The 18,931-nt window shown below is 38.7% G+C and overlaps 1 protein-coding gene across 3 annotated transcripts in view; it reads right to left on the reverse strand.

Annotated features, from left to right (window-relative positions):
- Positions 1-18,931, reverse strand: part of MIPEP (mitochondrial intermediate peptidase) — a 210,248-nt gene that overhangs the window by 160,999 nt on the left and 30,318 nt on the right. For all 3 annotated transcript variants that reach the window (XR_005236554.2, XM_008021718.3, XM_037986909.2), the window contains exon 10: positions 18,304-18,356. Coding sequence is in view for 2 of the 3 variants with exons in the window: in XM_008021718.3 (XP_008019909.3) it covers positions 18,304-18,356 (53 nt within the window). In the remaining variant the exon portion in view is untranslated. The remainder of the gene's footprint in view (positions 1-18,303; positions 18,357-18,931) is intronic.

Below are 18,931 nucleotides of genomic sequence, written 5' to 3' on the forward strand. Positions count from 1 at the left end.
TTATAGTTAGATATCTTAAATTAAGGACAACATAACTAGTAAGGTGAATTATTCTTCACCCAAAAATAACTTTTTCTGTTCTATATATTCCAACATAAACCAAAACAATACATTTGAGTCATTAAGTCAAGCCAAAATATATAACCACAGCCAAAAATAATGGCTCTAGAATATTGTAGGTCTTCATTATACATCTACTTTTTGGGATTACCAAAATATGCATTTTTTTTCAATTGGCTTTATTTGTGATTCTAAAACTGCACAACATTTCGTTCCATAAAATAAGAGTCCCTACAAAGTTATATATAAAATATATACAAATATAGTTACTACTAAATGAATGAGTTTAGCAAGTGAACATAAATTGCACAACAAATGAGACTTTGGCTATGGACATCCACAAATTTACATCTTAATTTCTGACTGATTTTTCATTAAACAGAATCCTAGTGTTGAAAGAGACATTCATGACCAGTGCCCTGGCTCCCTGGTTCGCTCACTTAAGCATGCCATCGGCAAACCTGCGGGGTGCTGGAGGAGAGGCATCAAGAGGCTTTGTGTCTAAGCAGCTGGCACTGAAGGAGGCAGAGGAGTGAACCAACTACACTGTGTCCTGGGCCTGCAGCAGTGGGCACACAGCTGGCGCTCAACAGGCAGTGCTGAAGGATGAATGAATGAGCACTGCACAATGGGAGAGCAAAGGAGAGCGTGATGACTTTACTTGTGGAGTGCAGAGTAGCACCAGGGAAAGCTTCTCGGATAGGAATTAAGAAAGAATTGGCCGGGTGCTGTGGCTCACGCCTATAATCCCAGCACTTTGGGAGGCTGAGGTGGTGGATCACAAGATCAGGAGTTCAAGACCAGTCTGGCCAATACGGTGAAACCCCATCTCTACTAAAAATACAAAAATTAGCCGGATGTGGTGGTGGCTGCCTGTAATCCCAGCTACTCGGGAGGCTGAGGCAGAGAATTGCTTGAACCCAGGAGGCAGAGGTTGCAGTGAGCTGAGATCACGCCACTGCACTCCAGCCTGGGTGACAGAGTGAGATTCTCCATCTCAAAAAAACAAACAAACAGAATCAGACTTTGCAAGGCAGGGCTGGGATGAGGAATGGAAAATGGGAATCATAATAGGAATTCTGGGCGGAAGCGATGGTGTAACTAAAGTAGGACGGCATAAAATAGCCCAGTAACTTCTAAAAAGGATGTGGTTAAAGACAAAGCAGTTACCAACGCAGGGATAAATGGAGAAAGAATGGGAGCAGAGTCTGGAAAAGGCAGGCAGGGGCCAGAAAACAGAGGGCCTGGTCCACTAAGCTGAGGAACCGGGACAATGCACCACAGGCCACAGCCTCTAAGCTTCCTCACCAATGCATACTAAAATAACTTTTGAGTATTCAACCTTCTGTAAGTACATTTATAAAGTATACTCATGTGGTATTGTTTTATCACACTGCAAAAAGGAGACTTTTAATAAGTTGAGATAAAGAAAAATAAATATACATAGAATTTCTAGTATTTTATGACTACACTCTCAATGAATTGCTTACAGATGCCATGTGGGAGAGAGCTGCTGTAGGCCGCAGTGGAGCATCTGATGTTTTCTGGAATGCTGCACAGTGGACAGCGTGGAGGGTGGAACGCAGGAGGCAGGGATGGCTGACAGGAGGACTGACTTCCCGGCTTCAGAGGGTGAACTCTGACAGAGGGCAGTGGGGTCAGGGATGAATGTATTTTTCCTTTGAAATGCAAACGTCTCAGGACTGTGTGAGTGACTGGATTTGGAGGGTGATGAGAAAGACAGAGCAATCTAGAATAACACTCAGGTTTCTGGCTTGGACAAATAAGTGGGATGGTAGAGTCACTGAATCAGCCAGCGCAATGAACACAAAAAAAGGAAGAGGGGAATCTGGGTGTGTTTGTGGGAGAAGAGAGGAGGGTGAGGTATAATGATGGGAGGAGGACGGTGGGCTCACAGAAAATAGACTCCGTTTTGGAGACACCGACTGTGAAGTGCCCATGAGATGCCAGACACTCAGGACTCAAAGCTAAGGAGAACAAGGAGACTTCGCTGTCTGGATGTTAGAGCTATAGAGGGAGGCAGGGCCATAAGGGACGGGCGATGCAGGCTGAGAAGAGGTAAAAGGGTAGACCCCTGAACTATCAGAGGGAGGATTGGGAAGGAAGACAGAGAACAGTTCAGAGCTACTGAAGAACTAAGAGAAAGGAGTACCAAGGAAAGAGGGGAGAAAATAAATTATAAAAGGAAGTGGTCCAGGCTTGAGGTTTCCACTCCTGCACACGAGAAGGTTAAAAGTCACCACTCCATCCTAACAAGCAGGAAGCTGAACAAACTGAAAATCAAGAATCTTCTTAGACTCAGCAGAGATTCAAGGCCACAGAGCAAACTGCTGCCCCCAAAACTGGAAAGATAGGCAGGCAGACATAGAGAATCGCATCACCACTGAACAGAGCAGAAACCTCCCACAGAACCGACTACCAAGGCAAGGACGTCTAAACTGTAATTGGTTATAAAAGCAATTCCCTTTTGTTGTCAGATAATAAAAACCAACCCCAAAATAAAGGAGAATAAAAAGAAACTTTACATATTAAAATTATACCCTTCTTAAGATTATAATGAACATATGATATTTATTTTTATGGAAAAGAAACACAGTAAAGCTAATAGCACAGCTTAGTTTACTAAACTATAACCTAAAAATATTTACTAACTTATCCAATGACCATGACACTCATATGTGTCAGGCAAAATTCAAGGAAACAATTTATCTTGGAAAATTTAAGTATAGAATATAAGTTTACATAATATTACACTAAAATGATTGGGAACAAATGAATTTCTAAACTCCCTGTTTTAAAATAAAAACACCTCAAAAATAGTAACAATGGGCAAAGAGTATACTGTCTTGCCCCCTGCCTCACTATGCCCACCCCCAGAGGTAAGGATCTTGTGTATCCTTCCAGGCATTTTTTATGCACACTCTTAGAAGTTTATGCGTGTAAACTGTATGGATATATAAACCTACTGTGGCACAAACGGAATCATACCATTCAAACCATCTCGCAATTTCATTTAACATAAAACTATATCAATGATGTGTATTTTTTACACATATATTTTTCATAAAAATAGAACTTGGAATACTTTCCAGTGTAGTATGTAAAGCTCTATCCCATTTTCTTTCATGGGTGTCGTCATCCACAGCAAACACATGACAAAGCTTATTTCATGCATCTCCTGCTGTGTTGTACGTGAGCAGAGAGGAGGCAAGCCAGTGAGAGCCTGAAGCATCAATGGGGGAAGTATCTGACCATGGACGTCGTTTGGAGTTTCTCACACATGGGGATATTAAAGGTCCCAGACTTTTCATCAGTTTTATTATTGACTTTAATTTCTTTACAGAAAATGCATCCCATTAGGCCACACCCAGAGCTCACTTCCCTGCCTTGGTCTGCCTCTGTTCCTTTGAACTGACAGTAAGCTGCTGTTAGTTTATCTGTTAAATGATGCCATAGTGAAATGTCCTTGTCACACCCACACAAGCCTATCCATAAGATAAGTTGAAGAAATGACATTGCTGCAAAGAGTATGAGATCTTAAATTTTTTGATAGGTATTTCCAAATTATCCTCAAAAAAAAAAAAAAAAGCTATTCTAACTTACATTCCTACCTACAGTGTATGAAAATACCCAGTGCCCTCACTCCTGCCAATGCAATTCTGACATGTTTCTTTTAATGCTTCCTTTATTTTCCTTCTTTGGGTAGGTGTGCTGCATTTCCTTTTTCTTTCTAATCACTTGATATCTTAGTGATATCTATAGTCTATATTTTAGCTTCTCTGGTGGTTTCTCTTTTTTTTTTTTTTTTTTTTTTTGAGACAGAGTCTCACTCTATCAACCAGGCTAGGGTGCAGTGACATGATCTCAGCTCACTGCAACCTCCACCTCCCGGGTTCAAGCGATTCTGCTGCCTCCTAATTTTGATACTTTTGGTAGATACGGGCCTCTGTTGGTTTTAAAATAAACATTTTTTGGTTTAGCAATTTTAGATAGTATTGACTGATTCCCTCCTCCTGCCTTGCCCCCCTGATCTGTCTTGTTGTTATATATAGATATAGATGTATTGATGTCTTGTTATATATAGATATAGATGTATTGATGTCTTGTTGTTATATATAGACATAGATGTATTGATGTCTTGTTGTTATATATAGATATAGATGTATTGATGTCTTGTTGTTATAGATAGATATAGATGTATTGAGGTCTTGTTGTTATAGATAGATATAGATGTATTGATGTCTTGTTGTTGTATATAGATATAGATGTATTGATGTCTTGTTGTTATGTATAGATATAGATGTATTGATGTCTTGTTATGTATAGATATAGATGTATTGATGTCTTGTTATATATAGATATAGATGTATTGATGTCTTGTTGTTATATATAGATATAGATGTATTGATGTCTTGTTGTTGTATATAGATATAGATGTATTGATGTCTTGTTGTTATGTATAGATATAGATGTATTGATGTCTTGTTATATATAGATATAGATGTATTGATGTCTTGTTGTTATATATAGATATAGATGTATTGATGTCTTGTTGTTGTGTATAGATATAGATGTATTGATGTCTTGTTGTTATGTATATAGATGTATTGATGTCTTGTTATGTATAGATATAGATGTATTGATGTCTTGTTGTTGTATATAGATATAGATGTATTGATGTCTTGTTGTTATGTATAGATATAGATGTATTGATGTCTTGTTGTTATGTATAGATATAGATGTATTGATGTCTTGTTGTTATATATAGATATAGATGTATTGATGTCTTGTTGTTGTATATAGATATAGATGTATTGATGTCTTGTTGTTATGTATAGACATAGATGTATTGATGTCTTGTTGTTATGTATAGATATAGATGCATTGATGTCTTGTTGTTATGTATAGATATAGATGCATTGATGTCTTGTTGTTGTGTATAGATATAGATGTATTGATGTCTTGTTGTTGTATATAGATATAGATGTATTGATGTCTTGTTGTATATAGATATAGATGTATTGATGTCTTGTTGTTATGTGTAGATATAGATGTATTGATGTCTTGTTGTTATGTATAGATATAGATGTATTGATGTCTTGTTGTTGTATATAGATATAGATGTATTGATGTCTTGTTGTTGTATATAGATATAGATGTATTGATGTCTTGTTGTTGTATATAGATATAGATGTATTGATGTCTTGTTGTTATATATATAGATGTATTGATGTCTTGTTGTTATGTATAGATATAGATGTATTGATGTCTTGTTGTTATATATAGATATAGATGTATTGATGTCTTGTTGTTGTATATAGATATAGATGTATTGATGTCTTGTTGTTATATATAGATATAGATGTATTGATGTCTTGTTGTTATATATAGATATAGATGTATTGATGTCTTGTTGTTATATATAGATATAGATGTATTGATGTCTTGTTGTTATAGATATAGATGTATTGATGTCTTGTTATATATAGATATAGATGTATTGATGTCTTGTTGTTATATATAGATATAGATGTATTGATGTCTTGTTGTTATATATAGATATAGATGTGTTGATGTCTTGTTGTTATATATAGATATAGATATATTGATGCTCTTTTTCTTAATTTTGCTAGGCACCAGACAGGAGAATAGAGATATGCCCTTTATTTTGCCACCGTTTACTGGATATCCCCAGAATGCATACAATGGGGTAATAGCTATTAGTAGTAAGCAAGAGGAGAGAAATGACAAAATCCTGTGCTTTAGAAAGATTATTCTGACAGTGGTATGTAGGTCAGTTTAAAATGCAAAGATTCATGATTATTATAGCAAGAGAAAGTTCAATATAGTTTGTGTATCTCTTATCCAAAATGCTTGGGATATGTTTTGGATTTTGTATTTTGGAAAATTTGCATATACATAATGAGATATCTTGGGGATGTGACCTATGTCTAAACATGAAATTTATGTATGTTTCATATACACCTTATACACACAGCTTGAAGGTAATTTTACATAATATTTTGAATAATTTTGTGCATGAAACCAAATTTTAACTGTATTTTCACCACAATCTGTCACATGAGATCCACTTGTGGTGTCATGTTGGCACTCAAAGAGTTTTGGATTTTGGAGCATTTCAGATTAGAAATGCTTGACCTATATTGCAAATATGTTATTCATTTTTCCCTAAATTTAATGTACAAACAGAAAACTATCACTACCAAATGATGATGATGGTGATGGTGATGATGGTGATGGTGATGATGGTGATGGTGATGATGGTGATGGCAACTAACATTTGGTGAGTGCTCACTATGACTGTGGACTAAGCCCTTTATACGTATCTCATTTAACAGCAAAAAAACGATCCTTTAAGGTAATATTGTCACCCCCATGTTACAACGGAGAAAACAGGTTTACAAGACAGTAAGTAACCTCCCCAAGGCTACGACAACAACTAAGTAGAAGGCCTGAGACCATCCTTTATAACTGCATGATAACAGCATGGAAGCTGAAAAAAATCATCAGGAGGGCATGTCTTTGTTTAGGCTGAGGTACTGAAGTTTTTCACAACTATCTGTTACAAGTTAAAGCAAGTACTAAAGGAAGCACAGTAATTGTATCATTCATTCTTACACACATTTCCCAAAATGCTTTCAAGAGTAAGACAGAAGACAGAGGAGCTACCGGTCACAATGAGAATACTACATCTCTGCATTCCCTCCTACGGCAGCTTAACAGTGAACAAAGATTGAGAATGACCAATTTAGAGAAATTAAAAGAGAAATGAGGCTGGTGATCAAAAAAGCGAGAACAGGAAGTCTGATGGTACGTGTTGAAGAAAGAATTTTAAGAAACTGGACATGGTAAGTGCAGTCAAAAATTGCAGACATTAGGATCTCAAATCCAAGCAAAAAAACCCCAAAAAGAGAAAACTGCAGACATCAGGGATGTTGAGCAGTAAAACAAATTACTGAATTTCATGACTGGCAGGTGGCTGATAACTTGGAAACACCTGCTGGGTAGACTGACAGGCCTATAAACCAGACTGTAGCAATTAGAAAGAGGAGGCATCCAGGAGGGAGTAGGACTGGGGGAAGTCTGGCAGGAAAAAAATGAGATAGTACCACAGTCTCTCCAACAGTCACAAAAGGGTAATTATTTGTGTTGTAAGATAAGAGATACCTTACTTTGGGAGGCCGAGACGGGCGGATCACGAGGTCAGGAGATCGAGACCATCCTGGCAACATGGTGAAACCCCGTCTCTACTAAAAATACAAAAAAAAACTAGCTGGGCGAGGTGGCGGGCGCCTGTAGTCCCAGCTACTCGGGAGGCTGAGGCAGGAGAATGGCATAAACCCGGGAGGCGGAGCTTGCAGTGAGCTGAGATCCGGCCACTGCACTCCAACCCGGGCGACAGAGCGAGACTCTGTCTCAAAAAAAAAAAAAAAAAAAAAAAAAAAGAGATACCTTAGCAGGTCTGCAGGCAAAGGGTTTGAAGCTAATACAAACAAAGAGATGGTGATTATGATAAAGGTAGAATAATTGGTGAAGCAAGATCTACAGTGGTTTGAGATAATATCTTCTATTGTCTTGGTGCTTCACAAGTTGCAAAGCACTTTCATATCAAGAATCAAGAATCTCCTTATTCCTTACGTGATTCTGAGAGACAGGTGGGGCAAGAATTATTACCAGAATTATTGTTAGTTTTACTTGAGGAAACTCAGGCTCAAAAAGGTTTAATGACAGTCTAAGGCAATCTGGGATACAAGAAAGAGCCGTTGGTTTGAAAATACTATTTCTCATTGGTTCCATGCTTTGAGCAAGTTACTTAGGATTTTGAAGCCTCCATTTCCTCACCAGGAAAGTGGAAATACTTTCCAGGCTCCATTAACAATTACAGAAATGCATGCAATGAACCTGGTATGGTTCCTGGAGAAAAGCAGGCACACAGTAAAATATAGCCACTATTATTGCTGTTAGACAGAGACATTGTAAACCAGAATAGCAGAGCATTTATTGGACTTCATTCAGCACCTGTAGTGGATAACATAGGGACAAGCGGTTTCCACTCCTACTCCAGTTCCCTTCTATTCCCCAAAGCTGCCCTTACCTCTAAAAAGAAATGCATCACTGTGTCAAGAAGCTGTGTAGATGCAGTAAACTTTCATTAATCACCTGCCATGTGCCTGCATGACAACTCCTCAGTGTGGAACGATGAACACACTGTCACAATAATGACCACCAATCCAAATGATCAGTGGCAGAAGAGCAGTGTAAACAAGGCATTGGCTCAAAGATGAGGCTGTGGTCAGTTCCACCTGGCAGAGGGGAGAAGCTGGGAATGGGAGGAACAGAGAAAACTACAAAGAAGAGGCAGCATCTGGAGCACACCTGGAAAGAAGAGGCCCCTGGAAGACGGGGAGGGCATTCAAGAGGGAAGAAAGAGGGTAGCAAAGGCCCAAGGGGATTCAAGCAAATGGGGCAGACAAGCTCAAGCAAGCACTAGTGCCTTAGTCCTCACTCAGCAGCCTCAGCCATCCAGAGTGAGAGTACATGACCCGCCACTCCCTCAGTGACTCTCACCAAATGCAAGCTGCTTCTCTCCTGAAGAAGAGCCAGAGGGAGGGAGGTCCAGAAAGGGTGGAAGAGATTCAAAAAGCCATAGGGTGTTTTCTGCAGCTCCAACCCACACCTGAGGGGCCCCGAGGAGCAGTCCCACATGACTGTCAGTCAGGAGGCTGTGACTGCTATGATCTCAGCTCACATCTTGAACACGGAGTGAAAGAACATGCACAGAGGGCGATTCAGTGGTCACAGGCCCCAGTATGGCCTTCCACGCCAGGCTCATCATGTGGTTCCGCCTGCCTCAGTAGAGCGCTCCGAGGCTGAGGCTGGCCTGCGAACAACCGATCGCACCATCTCCATCCACAGCTTCCTTATCTGCACAGATGCTACACACGGGAACATTTTCCTCTCTCATCTAGAGACCCAAGACAGCGGGAAAGCGCCATGAGCAGCACACAGAACCTCACAGCACAGCAGAGCCACAACCAGCAGAGACAGAACTTAGCTGCATTTTGAGGATTTGGCTTCAGTGCCATCCCTGTCATCACCTCAGACTCCTCTACAGTTTTACAAGAGTTTTATGACCATTTTTTGTAAAAAAATTCCATGGATCTGGACCCAGAAGTAAGGGATCTCCACAACCCTCTGATTCCTCTGAAGAAAGAAAGAGGAAGAAAATTATGTTATGCACTCCAGGTACTGAATGAAGTCCAATGAACGCTCTGCTATTCTGGTTTACAATACATTACATATGAGTTTACACATTTTCAGCAAAGAACCAGAACATACCACTATTAACATGATATAATGGTATAAATATAATTAGGTCTTTTAAATTAAGAACATTAGTATTTAGTAATGTATCAAAATTTTCATCTAACCTTCATCCAACACTAATTATGAGAAATGAACATAGGAATATCAGTCAAGAAGAGACTTTCAACCAAAGAATTCATCACTGCAAACTGAATTTTTAAAAAATCAATGGATCACCGTATTTATGAAGCACACTCTATGAGTCAGACTTCTGTTTCAACCTCTGATGCACCTGGAATTAAGGTAAACAAAGAACTTGGATATTACGTCCAAACACCATGGCCTCAAACTTAGTGAAAATATAAAACACAATGAAGTTCAGTCAGAGAACCCAGGTTGAAACAGCAGGTAAACATAGCTTCAGTCTTACCTTATTCTATTCAGTGAGTGAGAGCACATGCGGCAGAGACCATGTGCACCAAATGGCAAATGCCCACAGAGGGCAGAATGAACAAGATGGCCTGCCAGAGGGCACGTGTGGGCAAGGAAAAAATGCACACTTGTAAAGAACACAGCATGTGATAATACTGTCAGAGAAACTATTTTTAACTTTATCGAAAGCAAATGAAACTGTGTTTTTGACATCAGGAATGACTAAGTCTAATTTTCATGTCATAGCTGGGTGACATTTTGAAATACTGTCTTGAAAACCACAGGGAGAGCTACTGCTTTATCTGGTTAAACAGAGAAGGTAGCAGTAAAGGAACTGAATGCTCCTGGAAACCTGTTTGCCCTTCAGGTAACTATATAGAACTGAAAAGACTTTTCCCCCTGTTCTATAAAGAATCTACCGTTGCTAATTTGGTTCTACCTTGACTTCTGAAGCTAGTGGCAAGAAAATTGCTCCAGCCAAACTTCCTGGTAACCAGGAAATAATTTTCATTAATGGTGCAGATCAGCAACACAGTTCACTGGAAACTGTGGTTAACAGAAATCAAAGCTAAAGAAAGACAGTGCCATTCCATCATCATCCTAGGGATTAGGAAAGTAAACCAGTAGGCCCGACTTTAAGGAGAGAAGATGACACCACACGGATGTGCCAGTAGATGACAGAACTCTCACCATAGAGGCTGGGGCCAAATCTCACTACAGCAAGGAGACCTTGACTGCAACAGTCTCTCATTCAGCTTCTTAAGCTGTATCAAAATGTGAAACCAAACAGCCATGTCTAAAATTGAACAGTAGGAAAGAATAACCAAGAACAACGCCCATGTGCTGCACCTTGCTTTAGAGAGAACAGAACGGGAGATGTGGAAATGTCGTGACAGAGGATCCAGGTAAGCCCTGGGACAGGGAGGAATGAAAACCTCATGAGAAGGAACAAGTGACAGCAGCAGAAAGGGAAATGAGATTTTCTCCCCCAGAGCTTGTGGAAAACGATGAAAGGAAAGTGGCCAGACAGCCATTTGCTTTGCCTAAGGAGTTTTTCCAATCCTCTTTGAATTATTGAGTCCAGCAACAGACCCTATTCTCAGACCTCTCCCCAGGTCGCAGATGCTCCTGACTCAGAACTGGAGAAATCACCTCCCCTTTTCTGTCCTGCAGAGATGCAGCAAGTGGTTCAAACTCAACTGGGAATAACAAACACAGGTATTCTGAGCCTCACTCAACAAGCTCCTAAAAGACTGACTTTTCGGTGCAATTGGCCAAGTTATGACAAATTTGGCATCCCTTCAAAATGACTGTAATGGACTGAAACACGTTGAATCAATGGAATTCCATTCGTTTACAATGACACTTTACAAAGACAAAGCCAGATAATTCTCATTTGTCACTAGTTCAGAAAACTATTACAATAAATCCTTATTTTGAGAATTGGCAATTAAAAAGAATGACTGACTCAGACGAGGACTATCAATGGGTGTTAAAGCCACTGGGTAAATGACTGAGGGAAAACTGGATGTTTCCATGTTGTCAGGAACACCACACAGATCCCTTTCTAGTCGAGAGGGAAGCCCTCACCGCAGACAGCAGAGATCCTGTCAGCATCAGTCTACCTAGGGGACCACCTTCACATTGCCCTCAGTGGGCAACTGATATTTCATGTCTTTTTTTTCCTTTTTTTTTTAGGAGATGGAGTCTCACTGTGTCGCCCAGGCTGGAGTACAGTGGCATGATCAGAACTTGCTGCGGCCTTGAACTCCGGGATTCAAGTGATCCTCCCGCCTCAGCCTCCAAGTCACTGGGATTACAGACACGTGTGACCATGATCAGCTATTTCATGTCTTTTGATGTGATGTGACACAAAGTATACAACATCACCTATGGGTGTCCATGCCAAAGATGGGAAATGTCTAACAGTGAGTTGTTATATGTAACATCCAGCTTACAGGAATGATACAAAGAGAGGAACTAGTGAAATGATGCCACAAGGAAGCAAACAGGTAAGTCCAGAAAGTTAGAAATTCTGTAGGAAAAATGGCCTGGTCTCTTCAACAACTGCTGCTGATAATATGACAAAAAAGAGAGTGAGAAGAGCATGAGGCATGGGGAACCGCTCTAAAGTAAGAGACAGGAGACAGAAAAGCCAAGAGAATGTGGAGGCTTTGTTTGAGTCCTAATTCTAACAAACTCACTGGGAAAAAAGCTGATTTGATACTACCAAGGAAATACGAATATAGACTAGATATTAAATGATGCCAACAAATTGCTATTAAGTTTTTATTAGGTAATAATGATACAGGAGTTATGTAAGAAGATGTTCATGCTTTTCAGAGGTACTTAATAAATGTGTAAGACTGAGATGACGTGAGGGCTAGGATTTCCTTTAAAGTAGTCCTAAGCCAGGTAACAACACTTCTGTCAACAATGAACCACAGATGCTACCGTGGGTGGTCCACTGAGATGATAATGGAGCTGAAGAGTTTCTATCACCTAGTAACACTGTAGCTGTCATAATGTCAGAGTACAAGGCATTACTCACACGTTTGTGGTGATGCTGGTGTAAACAACGACTGTGCCGCCAGTCATACAAAAGCCTAACACATATAATGAGGTATAGTACATAATACTTCATAAATGACTGTATTACTGATTCATGTATTTACTATACTATACTTTCTCTATCATTATTTTGGCGTACTCCTTCTACTTATTAATAAAAAAAAAGTTAACTGTGAAACAGCCTCAGGCAGGTCCTTCAGGAGGGATTCCAGAAGAAGGCACTGTTACCACAGGGGACGGCAGCTCCATGCCTGTTATTTCCCCTGCAGACCTTCTAGGAGGACAAGATGTGGAGGTGGAAGACAGTGATGCTGACAATCCTGACCCTGTGTAAACCTTGGCTAATGTGTGTGCTTGTGTCTTGGTTTATAACAAAAAAGTTTTAAAAGTACAAAAAAAGTTTTTAATAGAAAAAAGTTTACAGAATAAGGATTAAAAAAAGAGAAAATACTGTTCAGCTATACAATGTACTTGTGTTTCAAGCTAAATCAAAAAGTTTTTAAAAACTAAAAAGTTTATAAGGTAAAAAAGGTTACAGGAAGCAAAAGTTAATGTATTATTGAAGGAAGAACCGTATCTTTCTAAAAATTTAGTGTAGGCTAAGTGTGCAGTGACTATAAAGTCAATAACGGTGTACAGTAATGTCCCAGGCCTTCACATTCACCCACCACTCACTCACAGACTCACCCAGAGCAACTTCCAGTCCTGCAAGCTCCATTTGTGGTAAAAGACCTACACAGGTGTACCATTTTTTATCTTTCATACCTAGTTTCACTATACCTTTTCCATGTTTAGATGCATATATACTCATCATTGTGTTGCAGCCGCCTACAGTATTCAGTATAGTAATGTTCTGTGCAGGTTTGCAGCCTAGGAGCAACAGGCTATACCAGAGAGCACAGGCGCGTGTGTAGCAGGCTACACCCTTAGGTTGTGTTAAGTACACTCTAAGATCATACAATGACAAAACTGCCTAACGATGCTTTTTTTTTTTTTCAAGACAAAGTCTTACTTTGTTCCTCAAGTTGGAGTGTAGTGCCATGATCTCGGCTTACGGCAACCTCCACCTCCCAGGTTCAAGCAATTCTCCTGCCTCAGCCTCCTGAGTAGCTGGGACTACAGGCACGTGCCGCCATGCCCGGCTAATTTTTGTTGTTGTTGTATTTTTAGTAGAGACAGGGTTTCACTATGTTGGCCAGGCTGATCTTGAACTCCTGACCTCATGATCCACCCGCCTCAGCCTCCCAAAGTTGCTGGGATTACAGGCGTGAGCCGCTGTGCCGGGCCCACAATGCATTTCTCAGAATGTATCCCTGTCATTAAGTGATACATGACTGTGCGTTAGTAATGAGAAAAGAGAAAGGAAGGAAAGCAGCGAGGGAAGAAGAAAAAGAAGAGCAAAGAAAGAAAAGAAAATTTAAAAGAGACAAATGAAGCAAACACAGAAAAATCTTAGTAATCGTAGAATCTGTGAGATGAATATACAGAGGTTACTTATATTGCTCTACTTCTGTTTTTTTATTCATTTTTTTCTTAAACTATTTTTTCTTTGTTCTTTTTTTTTCTTTTGACTGAGCCATCCATTTCCTATTTCTGTGTATTTTGAAAGTTTTCATAATAAAGATTAATTTTTTAAAACCACCAAGATCACTAATCCTATACTAACAAAGCACACGATCTCTCACATCCAAAAAAAAGTCCCTCTGTGAGAGCCCATTTTCTGAATAGTTTAAAACACAAAACATCCCTATTTCATTATATGAATGTTCTTGAGATTTTAAGAATATATCTTAGCAAGGAATAGACAATACTGAATTCCCTTTCCCAATGATATCTTAATTTAAAAATAGCACCAAAATCGACAGGGTGTGGTGGCTCATGCCTGTAACCCCAGCACTTTGGGAGGCCTGAGCAACGGAGGAAGATTCTGTTTCAAAAACAAAAACCAAAAAACAAACAAAAATAGCACCAAAATAAATGAAATACTGAAACTCATTAGTTACAGAAAAGAAATAGTGTCTCCAAAGCATCAAAACCCAAACACTGGAAGGATACATTAAACAACTGAAAAGTGATGACTTCTGGGGCAGAGGCAGAGACGAGTATTCTCAATTAATACTTCTTAACATTGTTGACTTTTTGAGCCATGTGAATGTATTGCCTAATCAAAAATAAAATTTAATTTCAAATAAAATAATTGAATATACACTTTTCATATTTGAAAGAAATAATGTTACTCTTCCATGAAGAATCTTACACTAAAGCTTTAAAAAGGAAAAATGAGCTGCTCTTTAAGACTTGCTGACAGTCATGTACACCACGATGGTATTTTCCAGGATCAACCTTTGGCACTTTTAAAACATGTTAATTTCTCCTCCTACTTCTAAACAGGTTCTTACTTTTCTTTAGACAAACATTAAAAACTTGAAATAAATCTGGAGTATTTAACATAAAAGCAAAAGACTCCCTGAGGTTAACTTGAAAAAAGCTCAAATCAAGGAAAGCCCCTTCTATTTTTCATTTTGTGTCAAGCCACACATTTAAGTCTTTACTTGAAAGGTGATGAATTTAACAAGGATTTAGAAATCTTCACTTTGTTCCACTCATCTAACTCAAACCGAACCTATGATATTTTTCCTTTCTTTTCTCATCCATTACCTGTGCGGCAGCCTCCTCTTGTCAATCAAGATTACTGAAGCCTCAAACCAAAACTCTATCATTTGCCGGTTAAGCTACTTAAAATAGATCTTTAAAACCTGATTCTTATCACCTCTTCTGATGCATTTCTGCATCCCTTTCCCTGGTTCTTTTACTGAGTTAATAGCCAAATAAATAAATTAGTATTAACACTGTACGATAAGCTAAAGCCCCACACGGCTATCTGGCAGACTACACTGTTCCCAGCACACCTGGTGATTTCATGGACTGAGCAGGCAGGTGGAAGACTCCATCAACCAGTGAGCACTGCAAACATGTCATGCAAAAACATGGCATTCTCCTTCTAAAAAGAAAACTCATCACTGGATTGCTTTTCATGGTTACTGGTCTAGAAACAAGCTTGATTAGGGGCTATGAATTAATATGTATTTACTGAAGGTCCAGAGTGTTTGTTGTTGCAGAGCTTTAAATATGGTTGACAAGACACATTTAACGTCCAGAAGAACATATTAGCAGGTCAGCTTTGCAGCACACAGGCTGTTAGCACAGCGGAGCCAGGCGCTACACAAGGCTAGTGCAGACTCAGCGGCTTCATGGACCCCTGGCAAGACGTCACAGGTGTGTAAGACAAACCAGGCAGGCAATGGGAACCCACTGCTCCCCTGACAGAGGTTCTGCCTCTGAGACAGAAAGGGGTTTGGCTGGGATAAACTGTGGAGGAAGAGCAGGGGTGGAAGAAAAATTAGAACAAATAAATGTGAGTAAAGATGTTTCTCTCTGTAAAACAAAAGTAGGTTGTGATCAGATTCTACAGTGCACCCAGAGCCAGGCTTGCGGGCTGTAGGCAGCTGTATTTACACCCACTGTTATTTAGATGCAAATTAAGGGGTGGGTTAATGCAAATTGGGAGAAGATTATTCAGAACTTTCTAGGAAGGGGGTGCGAACTTCTGGGTCATTGGCCATGGCACTTATGAACTGTCATGGCGCTGGTGGGTGTGTCTTATGCTAATAAGCAGTGAGGGCAGCCAGAAATCCCTTTCCTTGGCATCTGCTGGTCTGGGCTGATTTCTTTACTTCAGCCTGTCTGGACCGGATTCTGTTCTGGTCAGGAGGTTGTGACCAGAAAACAAGTCCTGCTGATCTCCTACCTTGGAACCACCATTTGGGCATATGCTATATTTACAGAGTATAGTTACATGGAAAAACTATCACATTTAAGGCTAAGGCACTACTGAAAATAATCAGGTATGGGGGACATATGAAAGGAATACCACATACAAATGAGAGTAGCAAAAATTAGAATATTTAATATTAAATTAGAATATTCAAAATTTTAAATATTTAGAATTAAAATTAGAATTCTGAAAATTAGAATATTTAATATTTTAAATATTTAGAATTAAAATTAGAATTCTAAAAATTAGAATATTAAATATTAAATATATTTAATTTACATTACTGTCCAATGTCAAAAATCAAATGCTTTACAGAAACATGGAAAGTACAAATAAATTTTACTACTGATTTACACTACATTGTTAACAGGTGAAACAGCCAAGCCAAATTTTTGACAGAATTTTAAAAGAGAAATTTTATTTTTTAATGCAACTATAGGGAGCAGCGTTTCAAGTTCTGCAACCAGAAAACAATTTTGTGAAACAATATCTTACATTAAGCTATAATATATTCTAAACCCTTGCTGTTTACCATAAACAAATTATTACAGATTTTGAATAACAGTTTATGTATTTGCACTAAAAAGAAGACGGATGTTGAATTTGAGATACATTTTTTAAAAATGGTAGCTAACTAACCTGGGCAACACAGCAAGAACCTATATCTCTGCAAAACAATTTAAAAATCGGCTGGGTGTGGTGGTGCGCACCGGTAGTGTCAGCTACTTGAGAGGATGAGGCAGGAGGGCGGCTGGAGCCTAGGAGGTTGAGGCTACAGTGAGCCATGATTGTGCCACTATACTTTGGCCTGGGCGACAAAGTGAGACCCTGTCTCTAAAAAGAGTTGTTTAATGAAAAATAAAAATAAAAAATAGTATCTGACCAAATATTCTTAACTAAAGGTTAGGAGACAATTATGTCTTATAAGTAAAAATGGTTTTGGCAACAGTGATGGATGCAGCCCAAAGAGAGGAAAATAAATGAAAATTAAGCAAGTAAGTGCTTCAATACACTCATTGATCTTAGGCTACCTCATCCTGCTGGTATAGAAAAGAACACAGAAAGTTATTGTTTACTGTTTTTATGACAAATGCCAAAATAAATAATTAAGCAATTACTTCTTATTTTGGAGAAGTACCTACTATGCTTTACTTGATGCTTCAATAATGCATAGTCATAAAAATATTTTAAAGCTTAATACCAAATAAAAAACATTATCACAGTGCATGCTGGTATGCTTTAATGAAGAAAAAACCAAAAAACTTATATTTTCTTCTATTACCTAAATCAATCTTAACTCTGCTACTTAAACAGTGTATCTCAAAAATTAATTACAAGAGAAAAATGTTAACAAGTTATTAAAGGGTAAGATTCTGAGCTTTTTCTTAAAAATTCCTATTGGGCATATAAAGTTGCTTGAGCTATAAACATTTTAAAATGTGTTCACTGTGAAAAGAGCTCTATTTCTTGGGTTTATAAATAAATATAAAAATTACAGAAACAGTGTGTATGTAGGGACAGAAGGACATACCTACTTTTCTCCAATATAATAAACACAGGAGGATACAGAAGCCAGAGGAGTACTTCTGTCAGCTTAAGTTCCTTAAATCTTTATTTCATTTAAATCCTTCCAGATGGACCAATAATGTGTTGACAATACATGTGTCCAAATAAAAATGAGAAAGCATAAGAAAGTAACGTTAGCACCATGCCATGTACCACTTTATCCCTTTACTGGTTCAGTAAACACGTGCTGAGCCCCTACTCTGGGCCAGCAACGGGGCACAACAAGGATTCCAGCAACGCTCACAGCATAGGAAGAGAACCAGAAAGCTACGCGAGGGCAGGACTGGAGAGAGACCAGATTCTAGAGTTTTAAACAAGAAAATGATACAAGCAGCTGAAGAATACGTGAGGGAAGCAGACCACGCCAGCAGAAAGGATGGTGTCGGGGGAAGGATTTGTACTGTGGGTGACTCAGTGGATGACAGTAGCTGCCGAATAAACATCAGTTTCCTTTTTCCTTTTCCTGTATGGGTATTTCTTGAAAAACTTACCTTTCTGCACGAATCACACCACTGTAGTAGGGGGGGTCCCAAGGCATTACTTCCTACAACGGAATAATTCACTGTTAAGGAAAGCTACTGACTCTTTCTCAGTTTTTATCAGCAACGTGGCCAGTTTATAGAATGTAAACCAGCTACTGTTCATGTAAATCAGAGCAATTTTATAGAATCCCTTAAAAAAGTGATAGCTTGGCAGAAAATACCTGGCTCCTTATTTTGACTTCCCTGTAATCAAAGGAGAGCAAGGTATAAATAAGACCTACAGAATCTGCGAAAAGGCAAACAAATGTCATTCTAAAGTGGAATCTAACAAAAGTAAACATTAATGAATTATATTAGCCATAATGAAATTTTTCCCAAAATGTAACCCATGTATTAATCCATAAAACATACTGTAGGTAAGATGAGTGTACTAAAGGTAAGATTAAGGTTCTTTCTAAATCTAAGCAAGAAGCTTTGGGTAGATATCAAAAATGAAAGCAACAATTTAAAGCGTAACCAAGGCAGAATTAACTCTAATCTTGGCAAAGAAAATATGTCATAAAGAAGTACTACAGTACTAGTTGCTTTTGATGACTGGTATATAGTACTGAAAGAAGGGAAAGCTTGAATACTTGAA

This window comes from Chlorocebus sabaeus, chromosome 3 (genome assembly GCF_047675955.1).
Source record: "Chlorocebus sabaeus isolate Y175 chromosome 3, mChlSab1.0.hap1, whole genome shotgun sequence".
NCBI lineage: Eukaryota > Metazoa > Chordata > Mammalia > Primates > Cercopithecidae > Chlorocebus > Chlorocebus sabaeus.